Below are 24,702 nucleotides of genomic sequence, written 5' to 3' on the forward strand. Positions count from 1 at the left end.
GATTGCTATTTAAGCAGGCTAATTTTTATATGGGCTACCCTGTTAAATACCTATGAGATCCTAACTCTCTACAATCCCTTGTATTGCCTCTTACATTTTGTCAGCTTTTAGTGGTGTTTTGTATAGTTTCTCTCCTGTTACTTCCAGGGCATATTAATCTGCTAGTGTGCACCTTGCAGCTTTTCTGAAGTTAGACTGCTTGGTTTCAGTGATACAGCCATGCAGTCTGCCATGGCATAGGGGGCAGAAATGTTCTCATGGACATTTTGGAACTGTTGAGATTAGATAGTGAGACCATCACAGCTTTTTGTGGCCTGAAAAGGCTAAGGGAAAAACTTCTTGCAGAGTATTTTACACTCAGAAGACTCCTACTGGTAAATTGAGGTATATGGCGGTCTGTTTTGTCTGAAAGGCTACTCATATCACAGTGAGGTTTAGACAGCCCAGAAGGAATGAGGTCCCAAAATGTCAGTGCATATTCTAAAACTATAATCTCAAATCCAAACCAAAATCCCTGTTTAAAGCTGTAGCCAATCCATGAAAGAGATTTGTGCATTACAGGATGGAGAAGTTTTTAGTGAGATATATATATATATATATATAGTGATGCAGAATAGAGTTCATGTGTGATTGTCAAAGCTGAGATTCTTGCAGAAGCACTTGGGAGAGCCGTGTAGCACAGACCTTCTCAGCCCACAAACCCTGGGCAAGAACCTACCTGCTGGCAAGGGGCCTCTTCAAGTCTGAACAAATTGCCATCTGCCTTCCTTCCCCTTTCATTCCTAGAGAAAGGAAAGGTGAATAAGGGAGCAGAATTGAGACTTGGGGAGTTGAGTATGTGGCGAGGTGGTATAATCAGTACCTGGCATGGGTCCAGCTGGTGCACAGAGTTTTATATGAAAGGGATACGAGTGCAGAGTGAAAGCTACTGTTAATTAAATCTGATGTCTGTGTGTGTAAAGAGAAAAATGAAATAGTGCTATTAGTTTCATAGGGAGGAGCTGATGAGTACCAGAGACAGGAACTTCTGAGAACAGGTATCGGTCTCCACCTTCTCTTAGCAAAGAAGAGGTGCAGGAGGATCCTGAAACGTGAAAGGAGGAATGGGAAGAATGAGGGATAGCTCAGCTTTCTGCATAGAAGTGCTGAGTCCCAGCACTCTGGCAAATGGGCATAGAGTTAGCTGCCTGCCTGTTCTTGCATCTTATTCTCATTATGCTCTTTACTGCTAGGTATATATTGTAAAGCAGTGGAGTGCATGTTTGAGCAGGTATTTATTAGAATGCTGAAAATCAAATCTTGAAGATGATTAAAATCTCCTGGAGCCATTCTCTTGATCAAATGTTCCAGTTTAGTCTTTAGTCTTGCTTGTCCACCTGTTTCTTATCCGTAAGATGAAAATTTCAAACTGCATGTGTCATAATGGAGTCTATCAAGAAATGCGTTCTCAGAGAATAAGTATGGATTTATAAGAATTGTTTGTCAGAATTTGCTTCATGGTACCTAATCACTGTACTGTACATAAAACTTACACCCCATGTATTGTCATGTGAATATGAAAAGCACTGCAAGATATACAAGTCATAGATTACTAGCGTTCAGCACAATTTAAGGTAAAATATGCTGTTAGTACAGCTATAGAAAGTGGTACCATCTCTTTAGTACCAAAAATAATATATGTAGTGCTATTGTGGATGTTTCAGTGTTTTCATTTTTATCGCTTTCCTTCTCCAGGTACCGTATTCGGCAATGGTAAGACTTCAGATTACCTGCTCCTGGGGAACACTGTGTACACGGTAAGTCTATATTGGTGCTGGTTTTAACTCTTTAAGAGATGTGGATTTATCATTATTATAATTATCTTCACAGAAGACTTGATTCAGTGTAGTGCCTTAAGAAGTCCCTTAAGAATAAGAAATGGCTCTTGAATGACACTTTGAGTAGCTTTGAAATGCATTTTGCACTCTAATACCAGTATAAAAACAAAGGGGTTTAATAAAGATGCAGAAGATACATCTGTCCTTTACTGGAAACTGTCTATTTTTTTAAATAATGAGAATTATAATTCCCTAATTAGCATGCTTACTAATTTAAGGTAAGTTTCTATGTTGAAGAAATCTCAAGTTATTGGTTATCAAACTGATTTGTGGACTTGTGAAGATGCAATTCTGTTCTGTCTCTCTTAATTTATGATGGGACCTTGAAAAAAGCATAGAGCCACAGGCTTGTGGGATGCTTTTCAGAGGCAGTCAAACTGCCAGAATTACACCTGGCCATACCTGACAGTCATCTTCTGCTTCTCTCTTAGATACTAGTCATTATTGTTGGCGGTTTTTTTCTCTTAATCTTTTATCTCCTAGGATAAATTAATAAAGTTAAATATCTGTTTTTTACTTACTAGATACAAGTGTTACCCAAGAGATGAGGGTTTTCCAAGATCCCTCTTAGGAGCAAAGTTAGACTTAGGCTTACTCTCTGTTCTTCAATGTTAAGGGTTTAATTAATTTTTCAAGTTCCTGCTGTTGGCAGTTACAAAAAACAAATTAATTCTTCCATCAAAATAAGTGGGCTGTAATATAAATTCACATCAAAATCAATTTCCTTAGGGAATAGGGAAGCATCATACCTGAAATAAAAGCATTCTAGATACATTGTAGTTCTTTGAGAATGTTGCCATTGTTGACATCTCCTATGTTTCTTTTGCCAGTCAGTACATGACCTTTAAACTGGTTCTTTCAGGCACAGAGAAAAATTTTTCACACATTCTCTTAAAAGTTTATTTGCTCTGCAATTCCCTTTCCCTGTTTCAAAAGGCAAGCACAGCTTGTTTGGTCAGCAATAGTCGCATATGATCATGCTATTTGTCATATGATGAACTGGTTTCCATTAGGGATAGGTGGAATATCCTGGGTATTTCCTGTGCAAGTCTTAATAAAATTAAGATGTAAGGTCACAGTCATTGTCATAGCTCAGTCCTGACAGGAGTAGTTCAACTGGCACAGGTCTATTTGTATTATGATCTCGTAACCCCAGGCAGTGTTTATGACACATTTATCTGAATGTCACTGCTTTTCCTGACATTGATAAATACTTGATAAAACAACCACTTGTTGTTTTAAGTGAAACAAGTTCTTTTTGGGGAGAGTTCACTGCTCCAGGTTCTTTCCCTATTTACAAATGTCTCATTGTTTACTGTTCTTAGAAGTTGCAACTTTGCTCAGTTCATTAGAAGTTTAGTTTGTGAATTGTATGTATGTATACATAAGTAACATAGCTTCACTTGTCCTATCATCTAAACTAAGTTTCTGTGAGCATGTCCTTTTATCGCTTTGCTTTACAAGTATCCCTTGTATTAGCCATCATTTTGTAGAGTTATCCCTGTACTCTTGTTAAACCCAGTTAGTCAACATATGGCTGCAGTCACAGCTGTAGTTCATTCCTGAAGCCATCTCAGAACTACATCTTCCTCAGGCACTCTGCTTTGGGCTTTTTTCCAAAACTAAGTTTGGCTCCAGGATAAATACAAGTTGTGTTTGCTGTCCTAAGAGTTAACTGAGGTCCTATGGAACTGAGTGTTCAAAAACTATTGCTACGAAGGTTGTCACCCATCAGTTAATGGATAAGTCTTGAAATCCTAAAGTACTGCAGCACATGTGAGTATCATCTGTGACATCAGCTGATTCACAAACACCTAAGACTGCCATTTCAGATTTGGAGCAGCATTTTTCAATGCCTCCAGAAATTACTTAATTTCTGATATTTTCAATATGGCTTTCTGTTTGTCAAGCTGAATCCATAATCACTAAAACAGAGGTCACAATGCAGTTAATCTGTCACGTTCTGCAACTGTTTGTCAACTAGGAGAGCTGAAACTTCACCTTCTTGAGAGGTTAACTTCTTGCTACTAACCTGAAGAGCGGCCAAGAATTTCCCAAGGAAACTACTTTTTTTCACTTCATATTAAAAATCTGGGGATAGATGGAAGATGTAATTGATGTATTCCTGCTCTTGCAAAAAATCAGGAAGAAAGGGATTCAGAAATTAATACAGTTTAGTTTCTTTTGATCCAGAAAGAAAGTCAGGAATATGCACTGATTCATATCATGTCCTGGAATTATTTCATCAAACATCAATTTCAAGTAAGAGTAGAATGCTGTGAAAATATTTGTACCACCTTTTTTGAAAGGTCTTCTTTTAAAAACCTCAGTCTTTATACAGAATACCAGTTTGATTTCTTATTTCCTGGGTAGGATTCAGTGAACTATTGTTAGTTTGGATCAAGGGAAGAGGAAGCAATAAAACCCATGTTCTTGAGGGAGTTGCTGTGCATAGTTAGTGATTTTCTTAGGAGTATCAGTTAAGATCCCTTCGGAGATCAGTCAAATGTATATATTTACACAGTGTGTATTTCTTTTTATAGAAACCTGCATTGTTTGTTTTGTGTATGCGTTTTGTCTATGCAATGGGAATTCTTGATCTCATCCTAAAAAAGTAGGCTTTCTTTTCTTACAGCTAACTCAAGTAGCAAGCAAGTGTACCAGATGAGTTTGTTTGGGTTTTTTTTTCTATAATTCTTTTTTTTTCCACTCATCCACATATAGCACCAGAACTGGATAGACTAAGCCAATTATAACACTTGTCCTTAATATTCTTCTAATTAGATTTCACACATGTTTTAGATAATGGAATTGTGGTGTTATGATTTTTTTTTTGTCCTTAATAACACAGCAGTAGTTGAAATATTTTCAGAAATAAAAGTATAAACTTATAGGGCAGAGTATTCTGGCAGAATTTGTGTCCTTTTGTGCATGAGACATAGTGAAAGGTTTGTCATACATATTTAACTAGTTATTTTTATCTTCTTATTGAAGTTCATTTCTTCCAAGTTTCGGAGGCTGTTTGAAATTCAACCACAAACAAACCCGCTGACATCAGTGCTGCCAACCCAGCCAACAAACTCAAATTTAAACTATAAGATGTTATGTTTGAAGATCAGTCTTTGTGACTTGGTTTTTCAGCCACATCTTCTTCAGACTGCACATGAAGCCAAACTTGTGATACACATTCACAAGTGAATTACAGAATGTAGTAACTTTCTTGGCTAAACAGAAAACCTGTTGGAGTGAATTTCAAAAAAAGTAGATAAACAATTTTCCTGGATCAGCTAGTCCTTGCTATGGGATTATAAACTGTTTACTACTGCTCATCTGTAAACTAAAGTGGAGCTTGTCCTACAGGACAATAATGTGATGTTTTCAGAGACTGTTTCATAAAAAGAGTAAAGAAAAGAGTAAAGATGGGAGGGAATAATTAAAATTACATAACAGACTTGTTCAACATGTTATTTGTATGCAGAACATAGATACTAGGGTGTATCTTTAAATCTTCTAGTCGTAATTTACTTTGTCTTCTGTTCTCCTGGAAGTTTAACCAAACTAACAAATTCTGTATGTTAAGATTCTCATGTTAATTAAGAATATTCTCTCTGTCCTTCTCTCTTTAAGTTTGTGGTTCTGACTGTGTGTTTGAAAGCTGGATTAGAGACTTCATATTGGACTTTGGTAAGCAAATGTCTTTACCATGTTCTCAAATATTTTGTAAAATATGATGGATGAATAGTTGTATTGTTTTCTTTGTATTTATTACCTTATGCCCTTTAGCAGTTTGTCAGCCCTTCCCAAAGTAGCAAACTAAACTGTGGTTCCCGTATGGAAGGACAGAATATCCACATACAAAAAATAATGCATCATATTGAAAATGAGGACATTGGGATAAGGCTTAATGTAATTCTTAAACTAGAAAAATCAAAATACTCTGAACTTATTGTAACTGAATTAAAATTGGCTTAAAATACAGTAATGTTGCTGCTGATAGTATCATTTTCCTTTAAGAAATAGCTAACTGAAGTAGTAGAGTTAAATTAATAAAAGGCATGGAAATTTCATCCAATATATCAAAATCATATTGCAAATACTAAGTAGCAAAGATGGTATTTTATGTTACAATGTATCTGTGATAATTGTTCTTTGTTGGTTGGTTGTTTTTTTCTTTGTTTGTTTTAACAGTTCAGCCATATAGCTATCTGGGGAAGCATAGCACTGTGGGTGGTGTTTTTTGGAATCTACTCTTCTTTGTGGCCAGTCATTCCTATGGCACCTGATATGTCAGGAGAGGTAAAAGTATATTTTATCTAAATGTGTGAAAAAAATATTGTTTCAGTCTTTAGTACTGGGCTAATCTTTACTGGATCCTTCTTTTAACTAGAGATGCATATGTCATTCTGTCTTTTATACCTTCAATGTTGTAGCCATGTTTATTTAAAATATAATGGAGTTTTACTCTTCTGAAGATGGAGGTCAGCTAACAAGCTGTGAGTATGTGGTTTAAAGAGATAAAAATAGACAGGTAAGCTGCTTTGCAGTTCTTGGGTAAACTTTAATTTTCTAAAGAAAAGTCTTACCAAATCCAGAACACAGAATTACAGTGCTTATTTGTCTGAAGCACTTTTTAATAATGAGGTGGCACAAGAAGTTCCCTGGTTAAGGCTGTTTTTTCATCTTCAATTTCACAAATTTGCCAAGTATTTGAAACTGTAAAATGACTCAAAAAATTTGAGGTGCCATAACATTTCCTGAGCTGCTTGTCATGCATGCATTTCCTCTTCTGTTAATGAGCTGCTTGGAATGCATTATTGTACGTATCTTTAACCTTTTGACAGTAATTACTGGTTTCTCTTTCATTTATTATCCCATTTGTTTAAACCTGCTCTGAATACTGCAAATTGGACTGAATCCGTAGAAGGTGCTTATTTGCTGCCTGTACTGATCTAATTGGAATTGCAGTCACAAATTCTTAATACTATTCAGTTCCAGAAACATCTTAAGTTTAGTATTAATTTCCTAGACACTAATGTCTGCTTCTGGGCATGACCAGTACCTCCTGAGCTGAGAAGTTCAGTGTGCATTCTCAGAAACTGAGAATAACTGCTTGTTTCAGAAACATATTATTTTAATTTTTCTCCAAGTATATCAACTAAATCAAGCCTTATACCAGTAAAAGAGTGAGTGCCTTTAACTCCACCACCACTGTGATATAATTCAGCAATTTAAAAATTCATGCAGGATGTGGGAAATGTAGGTGTATTTCTCCCTTACTTGAAGGTAATTAAGACCCACAAATTCAACCTCCTATATAAGCAATTATGGGAAAAAATAGTATATAGGCATTTCTACAACTACTTCATTTTAATGGAAAACACTTAAGTACTTGGATACCTAAGAAAAATAATTTGAAATTATACAATTTCTTGTTGTTTTTCCTGATCTATTATAATTTCTTACCTATTTATATATGTAGATTTTGTACATTACCGTGTCACCTCCGTGTCATGGTTTGTGGGGTCAGGGTAGTTCCAGACCAGCGGGTCCTTGCAAATGAGTTGTAGTTTTCCCCTACCAAGCTTGGCAGGGGGGGCTACCTGCCTTGCCCTGGGGGCTAACCCCAGCCACACCCAAGCACCAGACAAGAGACAAGCAGCTGAAGCTGATCTCAGCTGGAGCTGATCTGCTTTATTTTACAAAATGGAAGGTTTTTATAGGGCAGATAAGGAAGGTTTGAGAATGAGGGAAAGGTATGCAAAACTTGGATAAGGTATTGGACAATTAGCAGGGAGTGACAGAGAAAAAGAGGGGATACATAGCTTTTCAGATAACTTTTAAGTACATAATTGGAATGGCCAGATGCCCTCCTGGGACACTGTCCAATCAGGAACTGTCTGCTTTCTCCTGTGGGAGAAAACTTACAACCTAACAGAATAAGAACATGAACATAAAATGGAGGTCTCAGTCTATCTGTCTGATGCAGGGACATTCATGGTGTCAGACGCTGATTCCTTCCACTGGTTAAACTCCTCTTCCTCCTCCAGCCCATCTCCAACACCTCCCCTACTCAAAATTGATTCTGTACATTATTCTAAATTAAAGTAATTGAAGCTATAAAACCTCAGCATTTTTATTCATATACACTGTATTTTGTAGAAGAAACAGAATGGGTTTGGAATTTGGTGGTTTTAGAGATTTTGTAAAAACTTTATGGTGTTTTTAGACAGCAGAACTTTCATGGTGATAAGCACCCCATGCTTATTCTGTTTTACAGCAGGGCAGAACGGCATGTTGTACTTGGCATGACATAAGCATGGCTACTTCACTGTTGAAATAATGCTTTACTAACAACATGTTCAAACTCCAGTGTTATTGTGAGAAAAACATGTTTTTGAGGGGACTGTAATTTGTATGCACTTGGGAGAAAAGTTCTTCATAAAGAGATGTAGCTGTCAACAAAAATAATGCTCTTGTGGGGTTTGAATTCAGCTTTGTGCGAAAGTAGTCTGACTTATGAATTATAAAATCATTTTTTTGTTATGATAAAATTTATCTGTACTTGAAATGGGTAGTATTATTTTTAGTGTGTTTGCTTATGCATGTATGTGTATATAGTAGCTTTCAATGTGTGTACGTGCAAACAGTTGTTTAAAGGGGAGTGTTGTTGGCTGAGGTCGGCTTTGTTTTCTTTCTAAGAATACAGTTAGACGTCTGTAACATCAGAATAAGATCTCCTAAATGTATCATAGAGCATAAAAGGTATTGTTAAAAGCTCTGGTCTAGCTTTTTTTGCTGCACTTTGTGTGGCTTAAAGTCCTGTTGATGCATACTGCAGTGCAGATTGGAAGCAGGATTTTTGTATGCTCTCCTGGAACCCCCCTTACTGACTGGGTGGCCTCTGACAGGGCAGAATTTATTGAGTTTCTCTGAAGCAAGTCCAGGCCTTCTGTAAATATTCAAACTAAAAGATTCACAAATTTAACTGTGGAAAAGTTTGTGGTGTGATAGAAAGAAATCCATATAGGCAAGTGTGCATATACTGCTTGTCTAATTTCTTCAAATAGGTGAGTCAGACTTGAAAAATTCATGCAACTACATTTGGCGAAATTTAAATGAATGTGTCAAAAGTTGACCTCTGCTTCTTAGCTTTTAGTCCATTTTGTCTTGGTCTGATCTGATAAATTATGCTGGAGGGGATTTTCGTGGGGTTTTTCTTCCCCAGATGTGTTCATTAAAAATGCCCTCTTTTAATAAACCTTAGATTTATAAGAAGATAGATAGATAGATAGATAGATAGATAGATAGATAGATAGATAGATAGATAGATAGATAGGCATATAGTTATATAACTGTAGAAAGTCCTTAGAAAGTTTAAGTGTATTCCTTTTCAGTTCCTTTGAGCTGGTAACAACAATTCCATCTTAGTAGTTTTATAGTCTTTCCAGTCTGTATTCTTGGCACAATACTCATCCAACCATTCGGTCCCAGTTAGATGATATGTCTTCTAGAAACATCTTTTTCATGGCTTCTTTGAGATAGAAAAAAACTAATGAAACACTCTTATAAGGATTCAGTCTAAATTCTTCATATTAATGTCATGAAAATAATAAGATTCTTGCTGCTTATTCCTGGTTCAGTTCCAAGAAAATAAAATTCTAATGCTATTGAAGGGGAGAGATTGTCTAGGCCACTACCCCCCTTTCCCTGGCATGTTCCTAATAGTATAAGTGTATTTTTCTTTTTCTCTCTTTTGCTCTGAATTTTCCCAAAACAAAAACAAACAAGGATCCTCTTGATCCAAAATGCCCTGTTGATCTGGACTGCTGAGGCAGTTTTGGCTTCAAGACCTTTGTCTTCTTGTTGTTCAAGGTTGCTAGTTACACACTGGACCAAGTCTTCCAGCTGTACAGTACTATTTCTCACAGTGTGGGAACTAGATGATTCTCCATGGTACAGTAATCCTAAATCCTATAAAAAGTGGTAACCAGGTTGCCAAATAGATAGCGCATCAGAAGAGTTGAAGGTTGGCTTCTGACTCATGTAAGTGAGGTGTCCTGGCACAAGTGTTCTCCTGATTCAAATAACTGGTAGTTCTATAGCTGATTATCTGTTAGAGATTGATAATCTGGTTTCAGTTGTGGGGGTTTTGTGTAAAAAAAAAAAAAAAAAAGTTGTCCCAGGTGAAGAAAACTTCATTCATTTTCCCTGATTGATGATGTTCAGATGAAAACTGTCAGTTCACCATTGTCTTTCAGCAGACACAGTTTAGAAGGAAGAGTGGATGAAAACTATGAGAGAAGCAACTGCTTTACAAAGCAGAAGAAAATGGAAAAATAGGCTGTAAAATTGAAGGTTATGTGATAAAAAGGGGGGATAACCTAAGAAATTATGTAGTATCGGTGGCTAGATCAAGTGCTGTAGCAGATCAACTTTGAGTCTGAAATGAGACCTAAATATTTTATCATTAATTAGGCTGAACTGATTATTTGCTTTCATATTTTGTTTGAACTTTAGACTCATGCATTTAAAAATTACTCTTCTAGAGTTTATTTGAAGAATTAGGAACTATCTTCTAGTTCATATCCTGAAAGACCTAGGAATTCAAGATTGATCCTAAAAGACTAGGAATTCAAGATTGATCCTAAAAGACTAGGAATTCAAGTTTTACCTACTTATAGTAAAGTGTTAAAATACCTTTTCTACAAGGAGGATTTTGGTAGCAGTAGCAAAATGTTATGTCTGTTGGGGGGAACAGGGAGGCATAGTGTATGAGAAAGAAATACAGGAAATGTTTTAAAAGTTTTCATTGATTTTACAATAACTTTTCAGCCTCTATAACACAGTCTTTATTACATTACAATCTGCATTAAATCTGCAGTAATGTTTATTCACTCATTTGTTGTCCTTCTAGTGTGCTTGTACTGTGTAGTATGGAAGGATGTGAACAACCATCTTTACAGCTTATTTTTTTAATATTTTATCTCTAAAGATTTTGTTTTTAAATATAGATGCTAAAGAAAGAAAGGGGGAAAAAAACAATATTCTTTGCAGGTGTTTTGTGGTTAGATTTAACATCATATGTTTTGACTCATTAAATTAAAAAGGTGCATTTAAATTCAAAAAATGAGTCACTACAGACTAAAAGAACATTTTCATTGCAGAGTTGAATAAATCAACTGCATGGATCTTTATCTCTACTACACTGATAAGTTGATACTTTTATGTATAACATTAACAAATAGATAACTGAAATATACTTTCAGTATTTTTAAACAATTTATAGTATTTTCTCAGTTTTAACCAGATGTAGTTTGAATAAATTTCTAAAAGTAAATGCCAAGTCTCCTCATACTTGATGAGTTATTTGCTTTGTAAATTTTTGTAAATGTTTTTGTAAATTTTTTCTTTGAAACTCTTCAATACACAGAAAACTGTTCTGTGATGGTGAACAAAATGTATTTTTCCATCTGTGATTCAGTGAATTATGAGAAGTTTCCTGTTGTCCATGTTTTGTCATATTGTGCATTATGCATGCACAAATAAATGAAGCTGTGATTAAATTGTTGTGGTTTTATATCTGTGTAGTCCTTTAGTCCTTTTGCAATAATTGCATTAACTAATGAAGTTTCTGTAACTCACATTATCTAATAAGAACAGCATTCATTCGTGTGTCAGTAGGATTTAAAGCTGCTAGAACCTTTCATTAATGCTTCTATTCTTGCAGTTAAAAGGGCTACTTTTCCTTTTAATGCCACATATAAAAACAGCAGATTGATTTTTTAAATTATAAATGTTAGTTATCTCATTTCTTGAAAAAATATGGTTGTTGTCTGAGTTGAAAACCTGTAATTGAGGAGGGGTGAAAAACAAACCAACTGTTTCACATTAGTAAAGCCCCTTGTTACTGTTATGTGTTCTGAATTGTTAGGCTTCTTTTTATAAACCTATCTGATTAATAAGTTGCTTAGAATTATAATACTGACTTGAATAAGAAGTATGACATTGAGATTAAAAGCAGAAGTTCAGTATCTGCAACTTTCTAATTTATTGTGGTACTGTAAATAATGCACTGTAAAGTTCTCCAGAGCACCATATGTTTCTGCTCTGTCAGACCCAGGGGATCTATAAAACTACTGACGGAAATTGAAGTTAAGGAACAAGCATGTATTTTACAGAATTTTAGATCATTTTATTCAGGTTTGCAGAATCCTTGTGAAAAACAGTAATATTCTTTGTTGGATGATTTAGCTGCACCATGTAGGAAAGATGTATTAGAATATACTATATTAACAATATTAGTTTCTTAAATATTGCTTCTCTCTGTATTATGCCAAGTATCCTGCTTATATGGAATTGTGCTTATTAAAATACCAGGTGTGCATCCTTTAATCCCTTTACTGCATTTTCTTTTACACAAAAACACAAAAAAAACTTCTTTAAAAATTTAGTTGTCCAGATACTTCAGTCTCTAATGAACAGGTCTGCTCTAGTAAGGTGTTTGTCTAAAGTCTGATCCAAAAGGGGGAATTTATTCTAGTCTAATGGAGAGCAAAGCCAGTATTCAGGCTAGTATACAATCATAGAACGGTTGAGGCTGGAATGGGTCTCTGAAAGTTATCTAGTCAAATGCTCCCAACACTGCACCAAGTTGGCCAGGACCATGGCAAGACAGCTTTTGAATATTGCCAAGGATGGAGATTCTACAACACTTCTGGACAGCCTGTGTCACTGTTAAGTCACCCTCGAAGTAAGGAAATTTTTCTTGATGTTCAGATATGTGTTTCAGTTTGTGCCATTGCCTGTTGTGCTGTGACAGGGCATCCCTGGAAATAGCCTGGTTGTGTCTTCCTTGCACCCTGCATTCAGGAATCCATCTCCATTGATAAGGTCCCCCTGAGCCTTCTCTAGGCTATAGTCCCAGTTATCTCAGGCTGTCTGTTGTATGAGAGATGCTCCAGGCCCTTCATCATCTTCGTGGCCCTTCACTGGACTGTCTCCAGCATGTCCATGTTTCTTGTACTGAGGAGCCCAGAACTGGACTCTCCTCTAGGCGTCCCATCAGTACTGAGTAGAAGGGAGCTGCCTTGATGTCTGCTGGCAGTATTTTATGTAACGAAGCCAAAGATACCATGCACCTTGTCACAAGTGCTCATTGGTGGCTCATATGCAACTTGGTGTCCATCAGTACCAAGTCCTTTTCTGCTAAGCTGCTTTCCAGCTGGGTGACCCCCAGCATATACTGGTGCCTTCCCATGTGCAAGACTTTGCGTTTCTCCTTGTTCAACTGCATTAAGCCCATTTCTCCAGCCTGTTTAGGTTTCTCTTAATGGCAGCAGTGCATCTGGTGCACCCTTTTAAGTGCATCTGCCACTCCTCCCCCCTTTGTGTATCATTAGCATACTTCCTGAGGGTACACTTTACCTCTCATCCAGATCTTTAATGAAGGTGTTAAATGGAAGTGGACCCAGTATTGACCCCGGGATACACTTTAAATTACTGGACTTCAGCTGGACTGACACTGATCACCACCCTCTGGCCATTCAGCTTGTTTTCAATGTACCTCACTGTCTGTTCATCCAGCCCATACATCAACAGCTTCTCTACAAGGATCTTACAGCTTTTATGCCCTGGTGTGTTGTCCCACCAGCTGTAAAAGGTGCTGTTAATGGATGCTTGTCTCTTCCATTTTTAAAAACAGATGAGTGTTATTTTAATAACTTTTGCAGAATACAGCATAATAAATAAATAAATTTAAATGCTTGTATTTTTAAGAAAATTGCTATGGTGCTGTACCTCAATGTTATCTGAATTCTTTCCATCAGCATATTATTGCCAATCGCCTTTATGAACAAAAGTTATGGGGTGGGGGTTTTTGGTTTAAAATATTATTAATCAAATTGAGTACAAATCCCTGGTGTAGTTATGCATACAACTATTCCTAAATGATGTTCAACTGCCGTCTTTCTCCATATAAGCTTTCTCTTGTGATGAGGAGTGGCTTCTGTTCCTTACAAATTCAGGTGAAATGCAGTGTTTTCTGTACTCCTTCCTGTTACACCTATTACAGTGCAGACAACAACCATCATAGTAACAAACTCTGTAGAACCACCAGAACTCACCTTCTCACTGAGGTTTTGCATCTCCTTTGCCAGATACTCTTTCTTCTCATCTTTGAATCAACTCAGATGGGTTTGTTTCCCTGTGAGTCTTTTCCTTTGAGGCAAAAGAAAGCAATCTAGCTTTTTCATTAGAAAGCTAATGTTCTCTGATTACAAGCATGATTAAAAGTGTGATAAATATCAACTTGCCAGCACTTTCTAGCTTGTCTAATTTCACATCCAGAAGGCTGATTCTCTCTAGTTTTCTAAAGGTTATTTTTCATATCTGTTAGTTCAAGCTGTAGCGCAACCTTGTTAGCCAAACTTCTGCCAATGGAACCTTCTTCCATTCCTAATTCTAAGGGAAGCTTTTCTGTTTGTGTGTCATTCTCCTCTCCAGCTTTTTCAGGAAATTTCAATTTATCCATCAGTTAAGTACTAAAACCTTCATCCCAAATGAATGTTACCCAAAAGACAGATTTAAATTTCTCTTGACTTTGCAACTTTTAGAGTAATGCCTTCTGCTGAAACGGTGATTGAACAGAGAATTGTATCGTCTGCTGTTCCACTTTGTATAGAGTAATCATAATTTACTGGATCGGGAGAGGCAGTGTGCTAGCTTTTGCTCAGCCTGACTGATTAAGGTCCTCCCTAGGAAAAGACATGTATTCCAGTGAATACTTGGAATATTAAAATATTAATGAAATAAAGTAGCTGAAGTAAAGGCATATCTGTAGAAAAGAGACCTTAGTCTAGAAGTACTTGAAGCTTTAGGATTTATAGTACATGCCTGTGTGAGCTTTTATGTATGTTTCTCTGTTATTTACTACATCATTTATTATTTCCATTTATATAATTAAGACCATCATCTAATCATCATTCTGTGGGATACAGCCCACTCTCATACCCACCTGCAGTGTGGAAATTGGGCATCCTGCAATGGACTATTTATATCCACAGAGGAAGAAAATGAGAGGAGATAGACAGGGAAAAAGCAAAGGCATATTACTTACTCTGTCCTTAGTCATTTTTCTTGTTCATAGGAGATTTTTTAAAGTAAGAATATATAGGTTCTGCCTGCAAATATCCACAGTTATTTGCTTCCTCGCTACCCGGTGCTCCCTTTGCTTCAGTACCTCGTACATACCAGTGAGACTTTGTATTTGCAGAAAATGGAGAGATTCCCTTTTTAATATACCTAATAACCAGAGTTCCTAATAGGGAGGAACTTAATTCTTTGGGATTCTGAGGAACATACTTCCTAATTAATAGAAACTAAGAGAGGTTTTTTTAACCTCGAAATAGCAAAGAAAGACTAGGGGCAATACAAGAACTTAATTGTAGGAACTTCACTGCACTGAAAGTTAATGCAGATCTGTTTTAATGTTACAACAGTAAGTACTTTGGCATATATGAAGGCAAACACATGAAGATAATTAAAACTAATGAAGTTGTTTTTGTAGGTTGAGAAGGGAAACTTTTTTTGGTTTGATGGTGTTGAGGAGGTATTATTTTAATAGCTCTGTAGTTTATAGGATGAAAATATATACCTAGATGATACCTAAAATAGATAAACTGAAAAGGGTAAGCTTTTCTGCAGCAACAATTTTACCAGTCTCATCTTTCTCTCCTTATTTTTAGAAGGCTTTAAAAAACCTGAGCCAGCAGTTTTGGCAGATCATTTCACAATGAAGAAAAAGGGAATGTTCTCTGTTCATTCTGACATGTAATTTCCCAATAGTACATCTTCATCAGTGCATTAAAAATGTTCTGCAGCCAGGATTTCTAATCTGCCTTTAAGCCTCAAAAAGGAGTATTTCTCAGCACTTTTTCTTTTTTAAAAAATAAAAGCTTATATAAAAATCTATATGTTGCACTTAATAAACAATGTTAATTTATTTTAGAATGTGATAATATTCAGTATGAGCTACACACGGAACAAATTGTTTATTCCCCCAGCAGGATTTGTAAGTCCTACAATAAATTTGGCTTCCCAGCTCTCATTTTGGATTACTTCTGAATTCCCTTGGGAGCCACTTTTGTGGCAGATTCCATTTGGTTTCACAAGGCCTAAAGGGGGAAGACTTGGCATAGACCACAAATCTCTCACATTAGGAACAATTTGTAAACCACAAACAGAGGCAGCCAGAGTCCGTCCCCAGAACAGGCTGCTCCTGTTAGTGCCATTGTCTGAAAAGGATTGGTTTGCCATTTCCCAGATGACCTGCCTATGTGTAGAGAGATGTGAAAAGTTAGAGACAAAAATGTTTTCTACAGAGTGAGGGGGGAGCTTTCTTGTACAGAAAGGAAGGAAATACCTCTGTGGGATTTTATTTTTTCCCCTCTTCGTCCAAAAAATACAAAGAGGCCCTCTGTCTTTAATGCGAATGTCGGCTTTAAATCTTTTAGGTTTGGATTAACTCTGTAAAAGAAAAAAAATCTGACAGGCTTTCAAATATGACGCAGAAAAACTTTTTTTTTTACCTCAATTCATGTTGTTCATTTGTAAAGCCAAAGGCTGGATGGACTGAATAGTAGGCGCCAGTTGTTCCTTCATTCATAGTTAGCATTACAATGGTCAGAATTAACATCCTAAGACCTACATTATCACTTTTGCTGTTTCACCAGCAAACATTTAATACCGGGTGGCTAAACGCAAGGACAACTCCTTGCTATGTTCTTATAAATTAAAAAACGTTATTAATAATAGGAAGAGTTGCAATTACTTCAAGTTGTATTTTTATGCTTTTTTTCTTGTTTTTAAGGAAGCTGTCTAATTGCGACTTAATTATAAAATGTCTTGCAAAATATATTTGTGATAGACATTTCCTGTTAGCTTCTGTTTTAGAAAATGAGTATTTCATCAAGTATGTCAAAGTCATGTTTCGCTTCTAAAGTGACTAATGCTAATACATTTTCTGCACTAGTATATTTTCTCCACTTCCTGATAAAATTTTTTTTCTCCATTAAAAATGTGAGCTGACAGCTGTTGGCAGAAATAATTACTAGAATCTCAAGGCAATATCTATGCCCTTTTAACATTTCCATGAAAAGTTTGCCAAATTTTAATGCTTTCCAAAGAATCATTCGGAATTTGAATACAAAAACAAGGTAAATAGAATTTTTACTTATATGTTAAATAGGGTTTTTTCCTGAAAATAATTTCTGTTTTCATGTATCTACATATCAAGTATAATTTGAAAATATTCACATATGCTAAGAAATTAGACTTCAGCTACTGCAAGCTACCTGCATTTGTCTGCTAATTAAAACTAGTAAAATTTCAGCTTTTATATTTTAGTTCCATACTGAGGCTTAACCTTTGAAAGAAATTAGTCTCCAAGTAATAAAACAAAGGATTTTAAAGGATATTTTTGTGCAAAATTGTTACTTTCAACCCCAGTACAATCTAATTACATTATAAAGTTATTTTAAATACTGACTGCAAAACAAATTTCCAGTAATATGCTTCGTTAAGTATTTATCATAATCCTTGCATCCATACTGTTATTGATGCAGGCACTTGAGCGTGAGTTACAAGCGTAAATACGTTTTTTCCTTTGATGTCTATACATTGTGATGTTTGGTTTAGCTTTTTAGTGTGCTTTAGTTTTTAGTATGGCTACAGACCAAGTTATGAACAGAAGAAATTCCTATGTATTATATAGAGCAGTGTATAAAAAAAAATACACAGCTAAAAATAATTACATGGTTTTCAAAATTTCACCGTGTATTAATGTGTTAGATCTTCATTTAACGATATGTTGCATACTCTTATAATTACATAAAGAGCTGTTTTCTTATTTCCCTTTTTTAAGGAATCTGTTTAACAGGAGTCTGTGGCAGTGTGGTACAGTGAGTTCTGTGGGAGATAACTTTAATCCAAGTTATATTGCAGAATGATTGTAACACTGTTCAGTATCCATACGAAGGTTCAGGAACAGTTACATCCTGTCAGGGTCAATTGCAAATAGGAAATTGTGCTCATAATGTGTTGACAAAGTTTGAAGGGGGTGGATTTTTGATAAATCTGATTTTAATGGAAATGCCCATAATCAGCGTAGTAGTATAGAGCAGCATTGTGGTGGGGTAGCTTCCCCCCATGCAAAGAGCTAAGCAGTGCATCTTTCTACCAGCTTATTAACATGAATTACTATCTACTGGATTTCTGGTGCGACTCAGGGGATTTTAGAAAGGAGTTGAAGTTTTATTTCATATTAGACAGACCAGAACAGTTCATTTAAATTTGCTTTTGATAGCCTCAACTAAGTAATTAATATTTCTAAGATTTTTTTTCCTAGTTCTTGTCATGACATCATCACATTTTGTGCATTTTTCCCTTCAGGCAGCGATGATGTTCAGCTCTGGAGTGTTTTGGATGGGACTTCTGTGTATTCCTATGACAGCTTTACTTCTTGATATAGTATACAAAGTGTGAGTACAGAAATGCTGAGGTTTACAGAAGAAAGCAGTGACCTTTAAATGTGTTCTAATTACTAATATAATAAAAAGAAATTAAGATCAATTCCTGTGATTATATAACATTATTTTTCACCTTTTTTGTTTTTGAAAAACTTTATTACAAGTGTTATTACTGTTTTAAATGTTTCTATAATTGTATTTTCTTATTGTTAAATATTTTTTGTTTCTAATTTGCAAGAACAGCTGATAAAATACATTCTTTATATTTTGTTTTTTTTATATTTCTTTCTGTAAAGCTTAGTTTTAAGTCTGGGAAAATGGATTTATAAATTGAATATTTATGTAAATGTTAAACTACCTGTTCTGCTTTCAAGGGAATAAATATGATAGTATTTTGTATATACTTACAGAGTAAAGAGAGCTACTTACAAGACACTGGTAGATGAAGTTCAGGAGTTGGAAGCGAAGTCTGAGGATCCTGGGGCAGTTGTGCATGGCAAGAGGTACTGTAAAATCCTGTAGAACGTTGTCTTTAAAAAAAAAGAAACAAAACAGCTAAATATTTTAAGCCTTATATATATATCAAAGACAAAAGGTTATTCTTCAAAAATCCATACAGAAAAAAGACATCTGTAAAGGGGCTTCAGGTCTAATGAGCTCCGTGTTTTTTCATATGCTTACATGTAGGTTTTTACCAAAAGCTTTAACTGATGTGTTTCTTTGTAACTGACTGTTTAGTTTCTAGTTATTGGATGTAGAACAAACTTGAGGTACAATTTTAATTGCATCACTTGTGACTATGTTAACAATTAATACAAAATTAGTTTAAACCTGTATTATTCACTAGTAGAGTCATAAATTGGGCATAAGCACAAAAGAAAAATTAAGTTTTTATAGAACCTGCTTGGTGGCATAGGGACAAACAATAAATCTGGCTAGGGTTTTCTGAAACTGAATATAAAAACCTGGCTTTATATCAAATGCCAGTCCAAAGTAAACTAATTTGACTAACCTATATGAGGTAAAAAAGATTTTTAACTTAAGACTCCACAAGAATTCCCTTGTTACATCCTCCTTCGTGGGCCAAGCAGGTAATTTGAAAAGGGAGAAGGTAAAACTGAACAACTGGACATTTTCTCAGCATAAAGGTGTGCACTCACTAAAACACTTCAGACTTTTTAACCCTAGCTGAACTCACAGCAAGCGCTTGCTGAATGGAATATGAGATGACAAAACCCCCCTCTCCCCCCCTTCCAATTCATTAGTGCCATTTGGCTGAGCTAGAGCTTTCTTTCCTTGTCTTCATTTTCATGAGTTTTGTGATGTCTAAAAAAAAGCCAAAACTGCTGATACTTGATTTTCCTGTTCTTTCTTTCCTTTGGACTGCTGTTCTTTTAGTTACTTCATGGCAAAGGGCTTAGCCAAGGAGGCTTTTTTCCTACCCAGCTATGCCCAGAAAGAGACCAGAAAAAACACAGTCATTTCTTTTATTATAGGTTCAATTTTCAGAAAGTACCTTTTGTTCATAAAGATTCCTTAGTTCCCTTTCTCCTTAAATCTTACTTCATCCCCCTTCCAGTTCAGGGGTAATTACTTTACTAGGATTTACCAGGTTGAGATCAAATTACATCAGATACCAAGGTGATAACCACCATTTCTAATGAGGGAATATCCAGCTTGTGTGAGCGCTTTCACAAGAAAGTTTTGCCTCTAGTTGGGTTCTTCTCCCCCAGCAACATATACAAGTTCCAGGGGAGATGCCAAGAGACCTAGAAGCTTATCCCACCACTCGTGGAACACCTAGCCTAGTGTGGTGGGTACAGTCTCCCATCAGGCACTATATCCTGTCTTTGTAGCAGCAGCTTCAGACTGGAAGTACTGCAAAACCCCCTAGTTGATGTCAATTCCTACTTTGAGCCTACTTTTCCTTCATCACTGCAAGACCCAACTAGTGCTTGCAAGAGTAAGTTCTCTTACCTTTAGAAGTGATCTAAATTGATGGTTACGGATGCTTTTCTCCAGTGGCACTGCTCATTCGGGGAGATTCAGGGCAAGATTTTCCTCCAGATTAACCAAGTCATGTATTGGTGTGCTGGGCTTTGAGCCAGAAGCAATGTATGCTGTATATTTGTTTGCAAAGAGCAAAAGTTGTAAAAGAATGAATTGCCGAAAAGAAAGCAGTACTAAAAAAATTAGTACTAGATAGTGATCAAACAGGAATCTGTTGTGGATGTAGAAAAAAGTACAGTAATGTACCTTTTTAGTATTCCATACCTGCATTCCCCATTTAAGCTACTTTAACTTCAGTTGTCTAGGCAGTATGCTTTTCCTTCATCCTACATATAGCGTGTCTTCCAAATCCCTTCTTATATAGGTAAAATGAACTTGGAGTTTTCACGACTAGTTTCATAATTAGGTTTTTATCCCACAATTAAGTAGGTATGAGAGTCCATGAAGGTTTTTTTCATTACCATCCAGAATGTCTTTCTTAGGTCTATTCATTCTCCACAAAGTTATTTTTAGACCTGTATTTTTGAAGGATACAAACATCAACATTGGATGCAAATCAATGGATGCTACACAACTTAATATCTCTTAAGGTTTTATTCCCTCCATTTTTAAAAATTATATCTAAATTCATGTAATAGAGTCACTCTACTTTTTATGGAGAAATGATTCTTTGTTAAAGAAATGGTCTGATGAACTGACTTGCTTGCATCTTCAAAAATTTGATTGAACTTTTGAAAACATTTTTGAGTCTCTTAAATTGTAGAAGCTTGGATGAACTAGTTATCAGTGCATAGTAAGTAGTTAAATAGGTAAGGAATGTCCTCTACATCTGTTTTAAGTATGTACATGACACTTTTTTAGTCTTGAGTTGTTGTGCTTTTCATGCAAGAACAAATAGTTCTTTATTTTTTTATAAACTTACTGTGTATTTTTCAGGACCAGATATTTTTCTTGTGTGCATAGAAGTACCTTTTTGTCTTGTAGCAGAAGAAGATATTTCTTCTCATGAAATGTCAAAATAACCTAAGAAGATATAAATCACTGCTTGATTAAGAGGTGACTGGGAGATAGTGGGAAAGATAACTCAGAAACTTTTCCATTCTGTCTATTCCCATCTTAAAAATTCTTCAACAAAAAGTAAGAGGCTTAGGTAACAGGTCAGGATTCTTCTATTGGCTAGATGCTGTAATCAGTATCTGAATGTTATACTTAGAAGGGAGCCTATAAGAAAGCCAGAGAGGGACATTTTATAAAAGCATGTAGTGATAGGACAAGGGGGAATGGCTTTAAACTGAAAGAGAGTAGGTTTAGATTAGATATTAGGAAGAAATTCTTTACTGTGAGGGTGATGAGCACTAGAACAGGTTGCTCATAGGAGTTGCACCAACCCCATCCCCAGAAGTGTCCAAGACCAAGACAGATTGAAAATACATTGAAATAATTTAAAATATTATTCTTCAAATATTTTTATTGTATTTTAGCATATGCTTTAAAAGTAGGACATGATAATACAGTCTCAAAATCTGACATCTCTTGTATATTTACAGTGAAGATTTGAAAAGGTTTTTAAACTGTAATCATCAAAGGCTCGGGAAGAGCATTGCTATCATATCTTGCCATTTCAGTGTAAGGATTCTTAGTGATATTTTTCCCCAAAACTGTCCAAAAATACTTAATTCCATTCTTCTGTAGACAAGACATTACAATCTGGTTTATCCCATATATTTGTCACTTAAGTAAGAATATTATCTTGAGCAAGAAGAAGCAAATTTTGCACGGCTATTTTTCCAACAGAAAGTAAATTTTCAATGTGAAATACTGTTGACTTGAGGGTGCCTTGACAGCATAAGTAATAGAGCAACTTCAGTGGATGAACAAATTTGTGGCACAACAAGTACAATTTCAATCATTGGAACTACTGTAATTGAAATGCTGCTTAGCCATTTCTACTTAAAATTGAAATGACTAAGGTAAAAGGATACTTTTTTGTATATGAATCATTGTTCAAAAAGGTTTTTTTTCGGATAACATATATAATGCTTAAGCAGAAACAACAGTATTAATACTTGCTACAAAAATATTTCTGTTGTATCGAATACTAACTACGTGGACTAACACTAACATGAATAACAGTTCAAAATTGTGGAAATGTCTTTAGAGATATATACTGCAAATGCTGCTTCAAGAATCATTGTTTTTAATTCAGATCACTTAGAAATTATTTTTAAACTTGATAAGTGGTTGGTCAGGTATACAGAAAGTAGTATTTTTTATATATATATGTGATTAATTACCTGTGAAGATATACATTTCATGTTCAAAAATAGTTAATATTCTGCTTGTCCATATAGGTACACATAATGAGCATAAGGGATTTAGTTACTATGATCTATCATTGGTTAATTATGAAACCATGTTTTCTGGGCTTCACATGTAGATATTTAAATAGGCTTTTGAATGGCAACAGGGTGATTCATAATAGAGAGCCCACAGTATTTCAAGTATAGAAAAAGAGCAGAATTTAATAGCTGAATAGCTGGAAGCATTTTTCTTTTCCTACATGTATTTCCTACTTATTTTGTATTTTCTGTACCAGCAGTCAGATCTGTGCAGTGGAAATTTCATTATACATAAATTAAGACGTGCATACTTCATGATTCTGTATAACTTAAGGTAGTATTTTCACTGCTTAGCATTTAAGCAATCTGAATATTTCACTCTGGAACACAAGGAAAGAATGATGGTACCAAAAATGCTATAGTAGGCCTGGTATGTTTTTAATAAAATATTTTTTAGTTAGAAAATAACACCTGTCAAAAAAAACATTTCATAGAAATTTGCTGATTTCAACTCACATTATGAAGGGTTTCATAGATGTATTGCAAAGGAGATGCAGCTGATAACTGTATCTAAGTATTTGCACGGTCTTCCACCTCTTTGACCCCCGATCTTACATGAAGTTATTGATTTATATATTCGCTCTCTGTATCCTTGTGGTTTAAATTTCAGTCCTGAATTTTTTATTAATGTTGTCACTTTAACAGCAGCTCTGAGCTAAAAAAGAAGGCTCCTACACAGCCTAGAGGAGCAATGAGAATGGGAAAAAAAATCCCCAGAGAGCTAGCTTAGGAAAACACTGAGAGTAAGATGTGTTCCAGTACTTCAACCTCTCCATTCTTGGTTCAGTCAGCAAATGCTAACTACTTTCCTGGTATTGGTACCTAATTCCTTCTTTACAAGGAAATCTCATTCCATCTTTTCATTCAAAAAACGTCAGCAGAAGCAGTTTCCCCTGCCTATTCCTTACCCTGTAGATTTTGTAATGAGTGTGGAAATAGTAGATCTGTTTTTCTTCTCCAACTTAGAAAAGCCAGGCTTTCACCTCCTGGTATATGCTTTAACCACCAGGCTGGAGGGGAACAGAAAAGGGAGATAAAACATTAGTCTCTCCATCTTAACCAGTGGTTAAGCTTCATATATAAGTATATACTCACTGATGAAAGAATGAGCCTTTCTAATTTAATGGTTTGAATGGTAATCTAGTGAGGAAAGCAATCTAGTTCCATTCCTTGCACCACTTAGTCTGGCTGGTAGCCTGGGAAGGTAAGTCCGTTGAGCTAATTGACAAGAATATTAAAAAGTAATTGGAGTAATCAAAACTTGGTAACGTAAGATATGTGAAATTTGTTTTACTTACTACATTCTTATACAAGAGACAGCTTTGGTAATCTAGCAAAACCATAATGAAATCAAATCACTGTATACTCAGAATAAACATAAGATACTTCTTTTTTTTTAATTGAACTGATTTTTAGACCAGTTCACATGGAGAGGGGTTAGATTTTTCAGCATTTGAAATGTTTCAACAATGAATAGATATTTCTCTGAAACACATGTTCTAATTCACAGTGAATATCAAATCTAGAGGAAGACACTGAAGGGTTTGTGTGAGAGGGTTTTTAATATAGTCCCTTAACATATTTAATATGTTATCAAAACTGTAGATTTTGAAAGCTTTCTGAGCTATGGCTAGTCCACCTGTTATTTATTTAGTAATGTGAGGTCCTGTTTGAGAGAACTTCAGATGTAAGAAAGACGGACAGTGAGGAAACCCAGTACTTTGCTATTCCATTCACTACAGTTTGCAGCATTCAGCTGATGCGTGAGTCTCAATTTGATAAATGGTTAATACTCCTGCTTTCCAGTTGGCTGGAATGGAGAGTCACTTGGGTCACACTAAAGGTCACACAATAAACGTATAACACAACAAACTCAGTAGTGCTGGGAAGGAA

At 35.6% G+C, this 24,702-nt stretch overlaps 1 protein-coding gene across 1 annotated transcript in view; it reads left to right on the forward strand.

The window, feature by feature from the left end:
- Positions 1-24,702, forward strand: part of ATP8A1 (ATPase phospholipid transporting 8A1) — a gene marked incomplete at its 5' end in the record, with an annotated part of 104,817 nt that overhangs the window by 74,601 nt on the left and 5,514 nt on the right. The window contains 5 exons of the mRNA XM_027891280.1: positions 1,735-1,796; positions 5,505-5,561; positions 6,066-6,173; positions 18,324-18,412; positions 18,811-18,903. Of these exons, the coding sequence (XP_027747081.1) occupies positions 1,735-1,796; positions 5,505-5,561; positions 6,066-6,173; positions 18,324-18,412; positions 18,811-18,903 (409 nt within the window). The remainder of the gene's footprint in view (positions 1-1,734; positions 1,797-5,504; positions 5,562-6,065; positions 6,174-18,323; positions 18,413-18,810; positions 18,904-24,702) is intronic.

Source organism: Empidonax traillii, unplaced genomic scaffold (assembly GCF_003031625.1).
Source record: "Empidonax traillii isolate 1590-97213 ecotype Southwest subspecies unplaced genomic scaffold, ASM303162v1 scaffold315:size618497, whole genome shotgun sequence".
NCBI classification, from domain to species: domain Eukaryota; kingdom Metazoa; phylum Chordata; class Aves; order Passeriformes; family Tyrannidae; genus Empidonax; species Empidonax traillii.